At 48.4% G+C, this 18718-nt stretch overlaps 1 protein-coding gene across 1 annotated transcript in view; it reads left to right on the top strand.

Moving 5' to 3' along the window:
- The window catches only part of LOC138498392 (uncharacterized), an 85574-nt gene extending 67543 nt beyond the window's left edge, over positions 1-18031 (top strand). The window contains exons 4-6 of the mRNA XM_069622164.1: positions 14965-15207; positions 17731-17849; positions 17942-18031. Of these exons, the coding sequence (XP_069478265.1) occupies positions 14965-15207; positions 17731-17849; positions 17942-18031 (452 nt within the window). The remainder of the gene's footprint in view (positions 1-14964; positions 15208-17730; positions 17850-17941) is intronic.
- Positions 18032-18718: the final 687 nt, after the last annotated feature.

Here is an 18718-nt window from a genome sequence, read left to right as displayed (position 1 = left end):
AACATCTGCACGCTGTAGCTCCGATTCGTTTCCGCATGTCCTCCCTTCCTCTTGCGCTGCAACGACTATATTTTCTGTATCCGCATAGACAGCACGGAATGAGGCTCCATCGTCTCCCTGAAACATAGTACTTTCATTACTATGTATCAAAATATTGTTAGCATAAAACACACGTGAGGACGAACACACAGGTACATCTCAATAGCCAAACACGATTTAAACATTGTGTGCAACAATCAAACGACAAGTATTCGACCAGTGATGATCTATTTCGATGGAACTGTCAGTATCCATACCTCTGGCTCTGCATGGACTGCCATGAATGGTTGTATTGGAGAGGAGGCATCCACATCTCCCTGAAACACAGTACCTGCATTAGTATGCTTTGCAATATTGGAAACACAACACACACTTGGGGTCGACGGCACAGGTACATATAAAGAGATAACCACAAATGATGCATTGTCCAAAAGAATCAAGGAAAATCCAAATATGATCACATTTCATCGACTTATTTCAACGATTCCTTTACATCTGCATCATCTAAATGAGATGTTGTGATTGTGGTGGAAGCTCCGTCGTCTCCCTGAAACACAGTACTTGGATTAGTATGGTTTTCAATATTGGAAACATAACACACACTTGGGGTCGAACGCACAGGTACATATAAAGAGATAACCGCAAATGATGCATTGTCCAAAAGAATCAAGGAAAATCTAAATATGATCACATTTCATCGTCTTTTTTCAACGATTCCTTTACATCTGCATCATCTAAATGAGATGTTGTGATTGTGGCGGAAGCTTCGTCGTCTCCCTGAAACACAGCACTTGCGTTAATAGGGAAGAAAGTATAGCAAATGGAATCACGTTATATGATCACGCATGATGGAGCTGTCATTATCCATACCTCGTGCTGCTGAAGAATATCTATGGATGTTGCAAATGTAGTGCGCACTTCCGAAAGCTGTTGCGCCGATTCGTATACTTGAATGTCAGGCTCTGCATCAAGTGCAGGGGTTGACGCTCCATCAACTGCCTGAAACATAGTACTTGCATTAGTGAGGATTACAATTGTGAAAACATAACACACACCTGGGGTCGACAGCACAGGTACATATCAACGGCTAACCACGAATGAAATATTGTGTAGAACAATCAAACGACAAGAATTCCAGCTCTGATAATGACGCTCGATGGAGCTGTCAGTATCCATACCTCCTGCTGTTGAAGAACATCTAGAAATGTTGTAGATGTGGCGGACGCTTCAGCATCTCCCTGAAAGACAGTACTTGCATTAGTATGGATAACACTAATTAGAACTGAAAACAAACACCAGTGGACGATAACTAAGGTGTATATCAATTGGAAAGCAGTAACCAAACATTCGGTAAAGTAATTACACAATAGAATAAAACTATTACTTGACATGCATAAAACAAGTATGTAGTGGATTAGCCTAGTAAGATTACCTGATACGCGCTAGAAGTGGTTGATAACTGTGACCACGTCAAGGATGTAGAATGTTCTTGCTTCAGATTGAAGGGATAGTCAAGAAGTTGTAAAGGTCAATTAATGATTGATAATGAAATGCCAATATTAAAAATAGCCATGAAAGCCGACAGAATACTTGAAAAATGCTCAATACAGCACAGTTCCCTGTCCCCATATATATATACATTGCGTTTGTGGGTTATGAAACCGAAAAAGAATATATTGATAAATGTCATTATTCAAAAAACTATACACTCATATCAATATCGAAATTATTACAAGGGATAGAACACCTACAATATCAATTAATCCATTCGGCTACCTACACACTACCGCAAGGCCTAAAGCTAAATCCGGACACTTGACTCACCGGTGGCGGAATGTGGACGAATAGAGTGGGAATAGCGTTTTCGCACAATTTCCGTGTCGTTCGCCGTTTATTCTTCTTTGTTACCCAAGAAGTTGTGTACATGTCCAAGGAAAAGTGCCGGCTGCAGATGTGGTATCGATCACCCCTCTTGTCCTGTAAGACTTGTTGGACTCTACTTTCCAGCTCATCCAGTGGATATCCGCAATGTCTGACCCATTCTCTTATTCGATCAACAGTTTTCGGGAATACATGCATTGTAGTGCCTTCAGACTTAGCATGGGTCTTCGAAGGGCAACCGCTAATCGAACAGGCAGGCATTGTTGATAAATCTGAAAAGTAAATATCGACATTATTATACAATCTTCAAGAATAAAGATTTGATACAAAAGTAAATTAATCATACAATGATCAATGCAAGGTTTGTTTTGGTCGCAGGAACTATACCAGTTCATTATGTGCGGCTTAGTATTTGCATAAGTTGCAGAAATGTATAAATGATGTGACTAAAAACTGAACATGTGACTCATCCCTTGGATGTTCTGTATTGCACGAGAAGGAAACATGCTTACATTATAGACTGGACCCCCGAAGGGTGCAATTCGATGACAATAGACACAGATGAAAATAAATAGATCTATTGATAGCATAGCAATGGAAACTCAAGTCAATAGCAATGAGACCAATGAACCTAGCACTATTGTGTACTCAACTCGTAAATAGATAGAAATTTAAAAATCTGCGAAATATGACTAGGATACATGGCCTTACCTTGACCAACAAACAGTTGGATTCACCAAGTAGAGCAGTATGTTGCAGGAGAATAGGTGGGTGGCCACGGGTAGCACACTGATGGGTTTGCTCTAAGCGGTCACAGAAGTTCACGGATAGCACAACAACGAGCAGATTAGCGTAGATCTCAGTGGTTGCCAGGTAACACGTTCAGGAGTTGACTTGCAAAGCACAAAGATGTTCTCATGAGACATATCAAGTGGTTTATAAAGTATTAGAAACAGGGGTGTGTTTGTGAATGAATGACGTATGTATGTCGTGGTTTTAGGGGGGTGGCCTGCTTCAAGGGGAGGCCTGGCTGGAGACACGGGGTCTGAGGAGGCCATGTGACCGATGGCCCCTGGGCGTGGGACACCTTTTGAAGTGTACATGTAGTTTGGCACCTTGGCCTTTCGCGCCCCTGACAGCCCCCCATGCCAGCGGGCATCCACCGGCGCAAACCGCCTTTGATACAGGGGGGTGGGATGGATGGGCCTGGGGCGTGCAGATAAGGCACAGGAAGACTGCTGAATGGAGACACACTTATGTGGATTGCAGGGGGGTGGCCTGCCTCAGGGGAGGCCTGCCTGGAGACATGGGGTCTGAGGAGACCATGTGAACAATGGCCCCTTGGCGTGGGACACCTTTTGAAGTGTACATGTAGTTTGGCACCTTGGCCGTTTGCGCCCATCACAGCCCCCATGCCAGCGCGCATCCACCGGCGCGAACCCCCTTTGATACAGGGGGGTGGGATGGATGGGCCTGGGGTGTGCAGATAAGGCACAGGAAGACTGCTGAATGGAGACACACTTATGTGGATTGCAGGGGGGCGGCCTGCCTCAGGGGAGGCCTGGCTGGAGACACGGGGTCTGAGGAGGCCATGTGACCGATGGCCCCTGGGCGTGGGACACCTTTTGAAGTGTACATGTAGTTTGGCACCTTGGCCGTTTGCGCCCGTCACAGCCCCCCATGCCAGCGGGCATCCACCGGCGCGAACCGCCTTTGATACAGGGGGGTGGGATGGATGGGCCTGGGGCGTGCAGATAAGGCACAGGAAGACTGCTGAATGGAGACACACTTACGTGGATTGCAGGTGGGTGGCCTGCCTCAGGGGAGGCCTGCCTGGAGACACGGGGTCTGAGGAGACCATGTGAACAATGGCCCCTTGGCGTGGGACACCTTTTGAAGTGTACATGTAGTTTGGCACCTTGGCCGTTTGGGCCCGTCACAGCCCCCCATGCCAGCGCGCATCCACCGGCGCGAACCCCCTTTGATACAGGGGGGTGGGATGGATGGCCCTGGGGCGTGCAGATAAGGCACAGGAAGACTGCTGAATGGAGACACACTTATGTGGATAGCAGGGGGGCGGCCTGCTTCAAGGAGAGGCCTGGCTGGAGACACGGGCTCTGAGGAGGCCATGTGACCGATGGCCCCTTGGCGTGGGACACCTTTTGAAGTGTACATGTAGTTTGGCACCTTGGCCTCTCGCGCCCCTGACAGCCCCCCATGCCAGCGCGCATCCACCGGCGCGAACCGCCTTTATATCAATATACAGTATATCGCCTTTATATCAATGATAGTATATCGTTGCTTATCAATAACAAATGCCACATACCGGAGATTCTTGTGAGCACAGACCCACACTTCAACCGGTGTATTATAGTGGTCAAGACCCTAAAGCCTGTATAATCCAATGGTAATTGTTAGTATAGATATATGTGTGACTTTTATAGAGACATAACCTGCTGAAAGACTTTGAACAAGTGTTATTTAGTGCATGCATTATCGAGAATATGTTATGTTAGCTTAGATAGATAGTGACCACCCTGCTTCACAGCGACCAGACCTTCACCCATTCGGAGCACAGATGTCTGACGTCCATCCTTGAATGGAGACACACTTGATTCATTTAAAAAATCGAGACAACCGTTGTTAAAATATATGTGGTGTTTTATTCTGTATCTTATTTTCATGACACAAAAATACAAGACTTTAAAGATTATACAGGTCAGGTTGCAGCACAGCGAGAGAAAATCCCCTGTACTGACCGCTGTCACTCGGGAACGTTTCTCTAATGGCACGAATGGCACAGGCGGGTATCACTCTTCGAACGCGGTGTCCAAGCCTCCTGTGAAGCCACCATGTAAAGGAACGATAGGCCCCCAGCCTGTACCACCTGTGAAAAGGAATGAAACAAACTGTTTTTAAATGACCAAGATAAGTTTATTAAACGTTTGTTGTCAATGACAATTCTTGTAACTAATGGCATTTTACACGGACAAATGCTATCTAGACAATGCACACTATTGAACGACTTACATGCGTTAAAATGATATGTAGATGTAATTTTGGATATAGTAGAAGAACATGAAATAGGAGTGGCATGACAAGCAGAGTATACTTACTCGTTACTCAGATTACGAGGACGAACAGTTGCTCGAAGTTCGTGCATAAGCACCATCATTATTCTCAACACGGCCCGTGTGAGGCAGGCTGCCCTGAAGTCTGGCAGCTCGGTGATGCATTGCGGTTGTGGCTCGCCTTCCGAAATGTAGGCCAGGCATCCCGAGTTTTCTCGGCAGCAGCAGTTCTCATCCTCAGTTGGCATTAGCTCGCACCGATTGCATGTGCACCAGGTGGAGACGCCGTCCATTCGACTAGGCCCAGGCTCTTCATCTGTTGATTCGTCCTGCCAACTGCTGTCCGAATCCCCATCGTTTTCGCGTGCTTCCCTTTCCAGTAGTTCCTCCTCGGTATACTCGGGCTCGTACATGTAAGGCATTATTGTAGCCATTGTGTGTTAAACAAACTAAAATAATTTATAGCGGTGGTACTGGTATCTGTTCACACGGGCTACAAGCGGCGAAGGTAGCTGACCAGAGCACTGAAACGAGTCACAGAAAACTCAAAGTAACACAGAGAGAGGAATGGAATCGAAAATCTGCTGCTGTGTGTTGTGAAACGGTCTGTTTATACTTATTGAGGAAAGAGGCGTCCTGCCATTTCCATGGCGACACGTCATTAGCTGAAGGGCAGCGAATGTTGACACGAGACGTGCTTTGGCGTTGGGAAATGGGCGGTACGAGTCTGCTGATGACAGGCTCAGGGGCGGGGGAATTGATTTAGTGCCGCAAAAGCAGGTCAGCCAGGGCGATCAGGGAAAAGATAGGATTATCAGAAAATGGCGGCTCCCTGGTGCTTGTTTTCTCGTGCGTTTAATGGACGAAAACTCGGGTAAGGTCCATAGGAAAGTTTTCTAAAATCGAGCCACTTAGGCTTAAAAAAACATGGCCGACCCGTAGGGACAATAAACATTTTTACTAGACCATGCCTTTAACAGCCCATGGCGCCGTCGGTACCAGTGTCGACGCCGAAGCCTTCCGCACTCATGACGCCGAGATTGTCGACGCTCTCAGCGTCAAAGCCTTCAGCGCTCTCGACACCTTTGGGGATTTTTACCCGAAATTTGCCATTGGAGTACCCTGATGTCGTGGATCCTCCTAGGAAGGCTACTGCGAAGTCTGTGAGGCCAGTATTGGACTCCAGGCCCTCTTCTGTCCCCAGGCCATGGTTTCAATTCCCTCTGGGCGACATATATGAAGAGGAGGAAAGGTCTGAAATTGAGGACCCTGGTGAACTTTCTGTAGCTCCAATCTTTTCTGGAGACAGTCAATTGGAGGGGTTAGGCAAACCCTTCATGATACCAGTGGGTTGGACACTTCTCCGGAAGTGGAATTTGGTAGGCCTGAGCCTGGGGCTCATGCTGAGTCTTCATACAGGCGGCTCATGGCTAGGGTCTTGGAGTATCTGGGCTGGTCCAGTCCTCCTGAAGACTTTGTACAGGATGATCTAACAGACATTTTAGATCAAGGTCTGTCCTCTGACCCGGTGTTACCGTTTCATCTCACCTTACAGAAAAGGGTGGCGGCTGCTTGGCAGTCACCGGAATCTCTTCCGGCTGTTAATAAATCTTTGACAAAAAAGTACCGCCCTTCCATTAGCGACCCCAGCTATTTATCCACTCACCCTACTGCCGAAAGTTTGGTGATTCAGGCGGCTACGGCCACCTCGAGGCAGGCGGCGTACCCTGCCATCCCTCCTGATAGGGACGACAAACGCTTCGACGGTTGGGCTTGGAAGGTATTTTCTGGGGGGAGCATGGCATTGAAATTGGCCAACTCCACTTGTGCCTTAGCAAGGTTCTCACACACTCGGCGGAACTGTGTTTCCTTAGGGGCTGAGCATATCCCCGAGGGGGAAGAAAGGGATGGCTTCCTGGCTCTCGTGCAAGACGGCAAGGATGCCATGTGCGAATCCCTTTGGGTTTGGATACGGCAGACAGTGTTAGCCGGTGCATGGCTGCGAGCACCGTTATACGCAGATTTGCGTGGTTGCGGAAGTCAGGTTTTGCTCCGGATGTGCAAAGCCGTCTTCTGAACATGCCCTTTGATGGCGCACATTTGTTTGGAAACAAGGCTGACGAGAACCTTGAAAGGTTGCAGACCTCGAAAGCTGCGGCAAAATCTTTAAGCGCAGCTGTGCGTCAACCTCCGCCTTTTCGTCCTAGGGGACAGCAGTGGAGGGGAGGTTCTTTTCGTTACTACTCCTCCTTTGGTAGAACGAGAGGGACCGCCAGTCAAAGGGGCCAGCGAAAAAGTACCTGTGGTGGTCGGGGAAATAGGGGTGCCAAAGCTGCTCAGGCAGCTGCCTCTTTGCCTTCAGGCACTGCCGGAGCTGCTTCCAAGCAGTCATGCATGTCCCATGGTTCGCCGGTTGGGGGCAGACTGTCTCAGCATCTCGAAGAATGGTGAGCCATTACTTCAGATGCGTGGGTTCCGGATACCATACCCACGGCTACTGCCTTCCCTTCCTACAGCGGCTTCAAGACAATCCACCAGGGAAACGCTCTTTGAAGCTTCCAGATCCGCTCCTTGTGCAGGAAATCTTAACCCTGCTGGTGAAAGGCGCTGTAGAACTGCGGAGAGGAACAAGAGATGGTATTCCCCTTATTTTTTGATCCCCAAGAAAAGACGGGGGATTGAGATCCATCCTGGACTTGCGTTGGTTGAACTAACTTCTCAGGAAGGACAAGTTCAAGATGGTTACTCTTTCTCAGGTCCTCCAGGCTCTTCAACTTCATGATTGGTTGGTGTCTCTGGACCTACAGGATGCTTACTTTCATGTGCCGATTCATCCCAAGCACAGAAAGTACGTGAGGTTTGCGGCTGGAGACTCGCACTTTCAGTTTCGGGTCCTGATGTTCGGATTGACCTCCGCGCGAGGGTCTTCACCAAGCTAATAGTGGTGGTGACAGCATACCTCAGGCGAGGGGGGATTCACGTCTACCCCTACCTGGACGACTGGCTGATCCGGGTGCGCTCTCCCGAGCAAGCGTTGGATCACCTCGGTCTCACCGGCCACTCCCTCCACAAGCTGGGCTTCTGCCTAAATTTTAAGAAGTCGCATCTGACACCTTCCCAACGGCTCCAATACATCGGGGCCGTTTTAGACATGTCCTTGGGGAAGTGCTCGCCTCCCAAGGTGAGGGCTCATCACATTGTGCAGATGGTGGACAAGTTTCAACATGCCCAGAGTCTCCCGGCTTTCGAATTCTTAAGGTTGCTCGGCCTCGTGGCATCCTGCATTTTTCTGGTGCCAGAGGCCAGGCTGAGGATGAGATCCCTGCAATAGGTCCTCAAGATGCGGTGGTTGCCGTTCTCAGACAAGATGTCGGATCCTGTTCAGATTCCACTCTCGATCTCCCAGAATCTTCTGTGGTGGGCCATGAAGGGAACCTGATGAAGGGTGAGCCGTTTTGGCAACCATGGCCGGAGGTGACGGTAGTGACGGATGCTCCCTCACAGGACGGAGCGCTCATGCCGGCGACTTGACAGCCAGCGGTCGCTGGTCTCCGTCGGAGTCCAAACTACACATCAACCTGTTAGAGCTGAGGGCCATCAGGCTAGCCCTGGAGGCTTTTCTGCCGTCTGTACGGGGGAAGAGAGTCCTAATCATGACGGACAACACCATGGCCATGCATTACCTCAACAAAAAAGGAGGAGTAGGGTCACTCCCGTTGTGCAGAGTGGCAATGCAGCTCTGGTTCTAGGCCATCCAGCAGGGAATTTCGATCTCGGCAGTTCATCTGGCCGGAGAAGAAAATGCAGCGGCGGATGCTCTGAGCAGGCAGAGCACGGTCTCTCACGAGTGGGAGTTGGCTGAGGAAGTCCTTCAGGAGATCATCGCCCTTTGGGGAACCCCACAAGTGGATCACTTCGCCACCAGTGTCAACCGGAAGTGCAAGAGATTCTGCTCAAGGAAATTTCCTCCAAGAGGAGCCTTAGGAGACTCATTCGTAGTGGATTGGTTGTTCCCACTGCTGTACGCGTTTCCTCCAGTCCCCATCATACCTCAAGTATTAAGGAGGTTACGGAGGTTCGGTTCCCACATGATCCTCATTGCTCTGGATTTGGCCAGGAGAGCGTGGTACCTGGACCTTCTAGAAATGTCCATCTGCCCTCAACTCCGTCTTCCCTACCGAGAGGATCTGCTCTTGCGAGAGGGGGGTCGGGTTCTCCATCCAGAGTTCAGGACTCCCAACCTTCACGCTTGCTATCTGAAAGGTTGAGATACAAGGATTGGGACCTCCCGGATGACATGATGGAGGTGTTGCTTTGGGCCGGGAGACCAGCAACAAAATCTCTGTACCGGTGCCGTTAGCGTAAGTTCTGCGACTGGTGCAGAGAACACAATGTTGATCCTTTTCAGTGCTCCATTCCTATGGTTTTGTCTTTCTTACTTTCTTTGGCCTACAGGGGCCTTCAAGTTGGTACCATTAAGGGTGTCTATATTTAAGCGCTCGTCTGAAGAATGTTCTTACTTTAGGATTCCTTTGATTTCTCAATTTCTTAAAGGACTGACTAATGTGTTCCCACCGTCCGCTTTCCAGGTGCCGGTTTGGGATTTGAATTTGGTTTTCAAATTTCTCATGGGTGCTCCGTTTGAACCTTTGCACTCTTGTCCTTTGAGATTATTGTCCTTCAAGACAGTGTTCTTGGTTGCGGTTTCTTCCGCTCGCATAGTGAGTGAATTGCAGGCACTTTCCTCTAAGCCACCCTTTACTGTGTTCCACAAGGACAGGGTAGAACTGCGGCTAAGGCCTTCCTTTCTACCTAAGGTAGTATCTGAGTTTCATTTGAGTCAGAAGGTGGTTCTTCCTTCTTTCTATCCTCCTCCTCATCCTGGTAAGGAAGAAGAGCGACTCTATAGGTTGGATCCTAGGAGAGCCTTGAGCTTTTACATTTCTAGGATGTCCAGGGTCAAAGTGGACGATCAACTCTTTGTAGGATATTCTGGACACTGATTGGGCCAGGCTGTTACCAAACAGACCTTGTCCAGGTGGATTATCCACGCCATTACGGAGTGTTACCGATTGGCGGATAAGGACCCTCCTGAAGGGTTGCAAGCTCATTCCACTAGTGGCGTGGCTTCTTCCACCGTCCTCCAATGGGGAGTTCCTATTAGGAATATTTGTGAGGCTGCTACATGGTCTTCGCTCCACACCTTTGTTAAACATTACTCCCTGGATACGATTCATGGTCAGGATATGGCCTTTGGGAAGGCGGTTCTTTATTCCGCAATCTGATTGGGTACTCTAAATTCTTTTCCCTCCTCCATTTACTGGTACTGCTTTGGGAGTCTGTCAAAGATGTGGAATACGTTGGAGCACACAATCCATTCGAAGAACAAGTTACTTACCAACTGGTAACGTTCTTTCGACTGGATGTCCCTCCAACGTATTCCACATCGCCCTCCCAGCCTGCCCCTCTGGAGAATTTCCTATGCGAATTGCAGCTTAGGTTTCCGCAAGGCTATGTGCAGACAAGCAGGCATGAGACTGGTGCCACACGTTCTGAGGGAAAAACTTAAACTGAGGCTACGGGCGCCGTGCGTCCTATTTATAACATCCGATGAAGTCACGCTCGAGGGAGGCCTTCGAGGGACATCGACCCAACGTCATCGACGCAGGACACCCTCTGCCAAAAAAGTTTCCGAAGTGCACAGCTGTGGACATTACATGTCAATGATGTGGAATACGCTGGAGGAACATCCAGTCGAAAGAACGTTACCAGTTGGTAAGTAACTTGTTCTTCTCCTCTTCCTTCTCTCTCACTCTACCCTGCTAACCTATCTCTTTCCTCTATCCCTCTCTCCCTCCTTTTTCCCTCCTTTTTCCGCACAGCCTGCTGACTCACCTCAGAGTCTCATTGGTCCCTGGCACCCTCGCCAGTCCTCTTGCACTTACCTCTGGGCCTTGCACTTGCCTCATCACCACTGCACTTGGTCAATGACCCATTAGAGCGTCATTCTCTCAACACTTACCCCAGCTCTTTGACTGGGTGCACTTGTTCACCCCTCCCCCACCTGCACTTATCCCTCCCCTTGCCTTCACCTGTCTGAGCTCTTGCACGATCCGACTGTACCATGCCTTGAAGATCATCTGTTTCTCCCTTGTCTCCCCTCCCTGCATGGTTGCGCCTCGAAACACTTGTGTATAGGCACATTACAAATGAACAATAAATAAATAAAATAAATGTCTCATAGGAACCGGAGAGCGCGAGAGAGGGGATACATGGAAACCGGTGGCCCTCATGCTGTAGCCATGAGGTGCCCGTTCCCTGACTGGAAGCCACAGTCTAGGGATGTCTGAGAGGCAGGCAGAGAGGTGCTTGTTCGATGGCTGAAAGTACTAGTCAAAGGGTATCTGCAGGGCAGGCAGTATCCTCTGATCCAAGAAGCTGGGAAAGGACTGTTATGCAAACGGTGAGTTTCAATGAATCAAAGAAAGCTGTTGTGCGTTGGAGAGAGTGAAAGCTACATTGTATCGGAGTGGTCACGTGCAGGCAGCACGTTCTCAAAAGCTTCCGATGAGAACTGAATGATGAGAAAGCGGTTTGTGCAAATGAGCATCCGAGTGGAGCAGCGAAGTTAGAGCAAAATACCGAAGTGAATGTTTAAATCTGCATTTGAAGCTTCCAAGTGTGAATAACAATTGCAGAGCCATGCCAGAGAGTGAAATGATGAGAAAGAGTTTCTCTGCTAGCGATCAGCCGAGGCAAGCAGCAAAGTTTGAGCAAAATACTGAACTGAAAGTTTAACCTGCATTTGAACCTGCTAAATGTGAATAACCCAACAATCCCAAATCAAGGGATGGCGTGCTTGGGTAGTGTAACTGGTTGCGCGACCTGAAGTGGGTGGACCGTGTGGTCTGTCAACTGCACCTAGACCAGGGAGCCCCAATTAAAGAAACCAGGAAGAGCACAATATTGGCTTTGAATTAGTGCAACCAGCTTGAGAAAGAAAAACCTAAGATCCTACTGAACCCTGTGAGAGCATTTGGTGAAGCCAGACTACAAGCCTGAGCAAGGGAGATCTAAGCTTCTGGGGGAACAATATCTTTGGAACTTTATTTGAGTGTACCAGCAGCTGCGACTTGGGGGAGGAACCCTAAACCTTGTGTTGTGAACTAGTGCTTGAAAATTGGGGAAGAGAATCCTGAGTTTCTTGGGCACAGTATATTTTAAACATTGTGTTGTGAATACATGCTTCACTCTTGGGGAAGGGAACCCCAAGCTCTTTTGGAACTTTGTTTTAGTGAGCCAGAATCTACAGTTTGGAGAAAGACCCCTAAGCTCCTTTTGAGAACTTTGTGATTGGAACTGTATCCTGAGCTTGGGGGAGCTAGAGACTGCTCCAGACTTCAATTTAGCTTGAGGAAAGAACCCTGAGCTCCTTTTGGGAACATTGCTTTTGGAATTGTATCCTGAACTTGGGGACGGGAGGTATAGGTTGCTCCAGACTTCACTTTAGCTTGGGGACAGAACCCTGGCTCCTTTTGAAAATTTTGCCTTTTCAACTGTATCCTGAATTTGGGGAAGTGAGCTAGAGATTGCTCCAGACTTTAATTTGGACACTAATTTTGAGTTAGAATATCACTGCACTACAATTAGGTATTAGACGTGAGGGTAAGCATAGGTTTTGACTCAGACTTTTGTATTGGACCTCTGAACATAAGCATGCATTAGATTTTTTAGGTAGGGTAATTCCCACCATAGCTATAGGGCAAGTTGGGCGTTACACCCATGCTGACAATTTAATAAAGGTTTTCAGATACTGTTACATCTGTTGTCTGCGTCATCTTTTGATACCATGCCTGTCTCATATATGGTGTCAGAGTGGTATACAGCTCAACCGAAACAGGTTGGGAGGACCTTGAAATATGAGAAACTACATCTGTTGCCTGTGTCATCTCTTGACACCATGCCTGTCTCACAGCAGCCATTAGCCGGCATGAGGAAGCTTACTCTGGACTTGCGGAAAGTCGTTTGTGCAGTTGTGAGGGCACTTACCATGGCAGATCTGATGCAGTGAGGGCGTCAGTGCAGGTGGCACGTGGGTAATGCCAGCGTGCTGTGGAGCTGTCAGCCATCAGGTGGAGAGGAAACCATAGCAGCTGGAGGATCAAGTGTGAGCGGGACCCCTGGGCGCTGAATCGAGGAACAGAGAACAGCTGCAGAGAAGAAGCTGGAAGGATGAGGTAAGCCAGCAATTGGGGGGACTTGCATACAGAAAGAAAGGCAGGCGCTAGCATCGGAAAGCGCGGTGGCCATCTTGGGTCGGGTCACCACTTATCCTAAGCCCCCGGCAGCACTGTGCTGTAACATAAACAAAGGATTATAACAGCGGCAGCAATGCAAGTGCCTGGGAGGAGATGAGTAGAGTGGCAACACGCTCTTCCGCATCTCAGTGAAGCTTGATTTTCCGGACAAGGCATATGTAATTTTGACATTGCAGCATATATACAAACATTAAAACAAATGCCTGTTCTAACCGCCAGCAGCACAGCACTTTAACATAAAGAAAGGATAATAACAGCAGCAAGCGGGCATCAACGTGAGTGTCTGGGAGGAGGCGAGTACAGTGGCAGCACACTCTTCCTCGTCTCTGTGAAAGAGACATTTTCTTCAGCGCAGTACTGGCTGGGACAGCAGGAGCCGCGGGGAAGAACACAAGAGGCAAAGCACCGGCCAGCAGCATTGCAGGGGCCCATCAAGAAGGTCATTTAACAGAGTAAGGAGCAAAGGACCATCAAGAGGGTCAGTTGACTGGGGAAGGACCTGGCCAAGCATATCCTCTTTGTCACTGTGTTTGCGAGCGGGGGGAATGGAGAATGCAAACGAAATGGCAGATTTATTGAAAAGGATCCAAGCGGCCACTAGGGAGAAAAGCATGGAATGGCTTATAGCTCATGCCACAGCTAAGGAAGAGAACGAGCAACAAGGCGTATTGGTGCTGGAAGACACAGAGGGGGAAGAGTTCATCCCAGATACGCCTCCACAGATTGGCCGGTCGCAGTCCAAAGAAAAGAAGAGCGAGTCGATGAGGGAATATTCCAAAGCAGCAAATCGGTCACACCAAGTTTTTGTTACAGTACTTTAAAGTATAAAGATCCAGCAATGCTGGTTTCAATCATTTTCAGGTGCGAGGGAGGAAATAAGGCCATGGCACAAGACCCCGCTATACACACGAAGAAAAAGAAAGGATCCACAGTGGGAATCCTCCCGTCCCTTGCACACTATCTGTGTACGGCACTAGCAGAGACCTTAGTTACAGTGTCCACGGATGCGCGTCGCTCAGACTGCATTCCCTTGCATTCCGGCGGACTTGAACAAACAGTAACGTTATTCTGCCAACACGAGACACCCAGCCCGAACCTCGTGCAGAACGCTCCATGCGCTTATCCTGGTAACACGCTTGGCACTTTATTCAGATGAACGTATTTCTGACTGACTCTGACCTTTGAGGCACTTAGGAGTGCAGCAGCCATTACCCACCAGTCAAGGGCTCCGTATGTATTACACCATACTTGGCACTTCAGTGTCTATCGCAGGCTTGGGGCATCATTTTCTGTCTAGGGTCAGGGAACGGGTCTTTGAAGATACGGACTGCCTTGAGTCCCCCGTGTTACTGTTACTACATATTGGTATTGGCACTGTATGTGCGCTTGTACATGAAATTGGAACACCCATTATCCATTCAGGCTTCTGATGAAGAGGGAGCACCTCGAAACACGTTAAGCCATTAATACTGGACTTTTGCTCATTGCTAAATTGTGTTTTTTCTTGCTATTAAAAAACCCTTGTTTTAGATAAACTGGGTGTATATATTTCTCTTTGAATGATCATATGTAATCATTACTTTGTGATGCTGTATGTAAAAATGTGGGATTGCTTTCCATGAATAACTAACCAGCTTTTTGGTGGATTTTAATAGTGTGCAAGGGACGGGAATATTCCAAAGCACCAGACAGACTGAAGGATGCCCTGAAAAGGAAATGCCCAGAAGAAGATGATGACCCTCCAGCAGCCAAGAGTTCTCAAAGAGTGGGGAAGTCATCTGTGAAGGTGGCTGAAGTGAATGGCGAGAGGGAAACACCGAAGCAGAGGCAGCAGACAAGCTCTAGAGTTAAAAAGCCCCTGGGGGCCTCAACAGCAGTGGCGGAGCAGGATGCATTGGGTGAGAATTCGCAAAAATGGTGGAAATGCATATTAAAAAAGCGCTGAAAGGATTGCATGAATTTGAGTATGAGACGTCCTCACGCTACTGTCGACATCAGCGCATAGACGCCCTTGGGCCTTAGTGGCACTTTATACATTTTCAAATAATAATAATAATAATAATGAAAAGTTGTGCATCGATAAAGTTAATTCCTGCAGGGACAGCTATATTAATAATTTATTTCTTATATAGTGCTACACACCCCTAGGTCTCAGAGCACTGAAATAACAGTAGCGGTCAGAAGGGACCCAGGGTGCACACCCATGGCCACAAGGGCAGCGGGCCTAGTATGGCACATATCCCTGGGAGTGAAAGAAAAGCTATGGAAAGCTATGGAGTAAGGTGTTTATTGACATGTTTACGTTGCTCGAGCTTGAGAAGGTCGGGCTGGACATAGTGAAAGGTGGCAAGAAGGAACATGACAGGAAGGAAGGCAGGAAGAGCGTGAGGGAGGAGAGGAAAATTATGAATTGGCTGTATACCTCCATATGATTGAAAAATACTCGGGTGATGCCGTTGCACTGATAACGTACGAGCAGCGCATCCACGAGGCGCACAAAGAGTGTGGGGGTGAGGCATGGCTCAAGTATGAGGAGGGTGTCAGGCTAAAAATGCAAATGTATTCCAGCATGAATTGGGTTGATGAGACGTGTCAGGGTACATACACAAGATAATATGCAGTAATGGTCACAAAGGCATTTCAAGGGGCGAGCAGCAGCCATTTAGGAATCAGTAACCGAGTTGGAGGGGCAGGAGTTATCAGAATAGCGAAAGAGAAAGGTGCCCCTTTCGGGGGGTGGTGGAGCCTGGTCCAGGGGTTTCGAATCAGGGAAAGACACCACTTGCTGGAAATTTGAAAAGGGGAACTGCACTTGGGGAGCCAACTGCAAGATCAGGCATGCGTGCAGCAAATGTGGCGGAGACTACACGGCCGCCCGGTGTGGGACTAAGGAGCAACAGGTCTCTAAGCAGAGGGAGCAGACAAAGCAGAAGGGAAACAACCTAACCCGATCAAGATCTAGACATTGCGGCAGCTGATGAACACATATCACAACAGAATAGCAGCCGAGAAACTGTTGAAAGGTTTCTCGAAGGGGTTCAGGATACCAAGCCACAGTGTCTTCAGTGGGTCGGTCCCCAAAAACATGAAATCAGCAGCCATCAAACCAGAGATAGTGGATCAAAAAATTAAAAAGGAGATAAAGCTAGGCAGGATAGTGGGGCCATTCGATGTGGCCCCATTTGAGGAATGAGTGGTTTCTCCCCTAGGGGTGGTTCCAAAGAAGGAAGCAGGGAAATTCTGATTAAATCACCATCTCTCATACCCTAAGGGAGTGTCTGTAAATAGCGGGCTGAACCCAGTCCTGGGTTCAGTTGGGTACACTTCCTTTGAGGAGGCACTCGACCTGGTGAAGGAAGTGGGCAACGGAGCACTGTGGCGAAAGTGGTCCTTGTGTCCACATTCCGAATAATGCCAGTCCATCCAGAGAGCTTCCGGTTGCTGGGGCTCCAGTTTCAAGATAAGCTCTACTTCGACAAATGCATGCCTATGAGCTGCCCTATCTCGTGCCACTACTTCAAGCTGTTCAGCACCTTCATTGAATGGGCAGCGAGGAAGAGATATGATGGGGCAAGGTTGGCACACTACCAAGATGATTTTCTGTTTGTGGGTAAGGAAGGTGAAGACAGATGCGTGGCAGCGTTAAGTGCATTCAAGCAACTGGCAGAGCAGCTAGGCGTCCTACTTGCAAAAGGATAAAATGGTGAGGCCAACTACAAACATGACATTCCTCGGTATCAAAATCGACACCATTGAGGGTCTCAGCAGGCACCCCATCGAGAAGATAGAGCAGTTTAAGAAGGCCGTTCAGGTCATGAGGAAGAAGGAGAAAGCAACCTTAGCAGAACTGCAGAAACTGATGGGGCAACTTAACTTTGCTGTGAGGGTCATCCCGGCTGGCAGGGTATTTGAAAGAAGGCTTGCCCAAAAAACTGGGGGGTTGGTGCAGGCGCATCACCACATACGCCTGGGGGGCAGGAGTGAAGAGAGACCTCCAGGTCTGGGAAAGTTTCCTGGAGTCCTTTAATGGGATGTCGGTATGGAGGGAGCAATGGCAGTCTAGCGAAGAGTTAGAGCTCTTCACATATGCGTCAGGAGGTGTGGGATTTGGAGCTTTTCTGACTGGATGCTGGTGCGTGAGCACATGGAAGGAGTAGAAGCTAACAGGAAACATAGCGTTCCTGGAGCTGTTTCCCATTGCAGTTAGCTTCTACATCTGGCAGGAGAGGTTGGCCAATAAGAAGATCACGCTGTGGTGCGATAACCAAACAGTAGTGCCGGTGGTGACTAGCGGTGCAGCAAATTGCCTGATGGTGCCTGCCCCGCTGCGTTTCTTTACACTTACCGGGATGAGACTGGTTAGGGCGAGGCATATTCCAGGTGTGCAGAACAGCATAGCTGATGCTTTGTCTTGTTTGCAGTGGAAGAGATTCACGCAGCTCGCACTGGGGGCAGAAGAGGAGATGTCAGTAATGCCAGAGTGGCTCTTGGGGATAAAGAGGATGCGCTAATGACACTCGTGGAAAAAGTGCTGGCCCAGGTATGTTGCAGTGCTACAAGGTGCACTTTGATAACTGCCTGGCAGTAACGAAGCACAATGGAATAATTGTGGAACGTGGAAAAATGAATAAGGTAGTCCTGCAATTCAAAGAAGAGCACGGCCTGGGCAGCAACGACCTTAGCAGCAGTGGCATTCTTCATCGGGACCAGAAAAGTAAATGACGGCACAAAAAGTGAGGTTATGAGGGCAGCCATGAAAGGCTGGGGGAGGCTGGAAGGCAGGGAGCCCGATCAGAGGCACCCCATTACTTTCTAGGATCTGGCAGGTATAATGAGCAAGACTACACTTGCATGCGAAGGTGAATACGAGACCAAACTCTTCAGGGAAGCGTTCAGCTTAGCATTTTTTGGGGCCTTTAGGGTTAGAGAGCTTGCTGCATCAAACAAGGCAGGTGATGTCCAAGGGGGCCTCACGGAGGCTGACGTAGAGGTGCAGGAGGTGGCCATATTACTGAGAAGGTCATAGACAGATCAGGCAGGTAAAGGGCAATGGGACCAGCTACACTGCATAAGAGATAGCAGCTGCTGCCTGGTATGGTTTATAGTCATAATACCAAACTTATACATCTCGAGAAAAAGAAATCCCGAAAAAAAAGGCCGAAAAAAAAATAATCTAATTTTTTTTAGGATGTTTTTTTTTCGATACCCCCCTTTTTTCTTTATTTTAACCCTTTTTTTGTACTTACCTGACCCAAAAAATACATATATATATAAAAAAAAAATGCAATATTTTTTTTTCTGCCTTTTTTTTCGAGATTTTTGTTATTCGAGATTTTTTTTTCGGCCTTTTGACCGACCACCGCCTGGTATATCTGCTAAGAAGTTTTCGGGCCGTTAGACCCAGAGGTG

This window comes from Ambystoma mexicanum, chromosome 5q, assembly GCF_040938575.1.
Source record: "Ambystoma mexicanum isolate Mex_15411 chromosome 5q, UKY_AmexF1_1, whole genome shotgun sequence".
NCBI classification, from domain to species: Eukaryota; Metazoa; Chordata; class Amphibia; order Caudata; family Ambystomatidae; genus Ambystoma; species Ambystoma mexicanum.
This window is presented reverse-complemented; position numbering and strand designations above follow the sequence as displayed.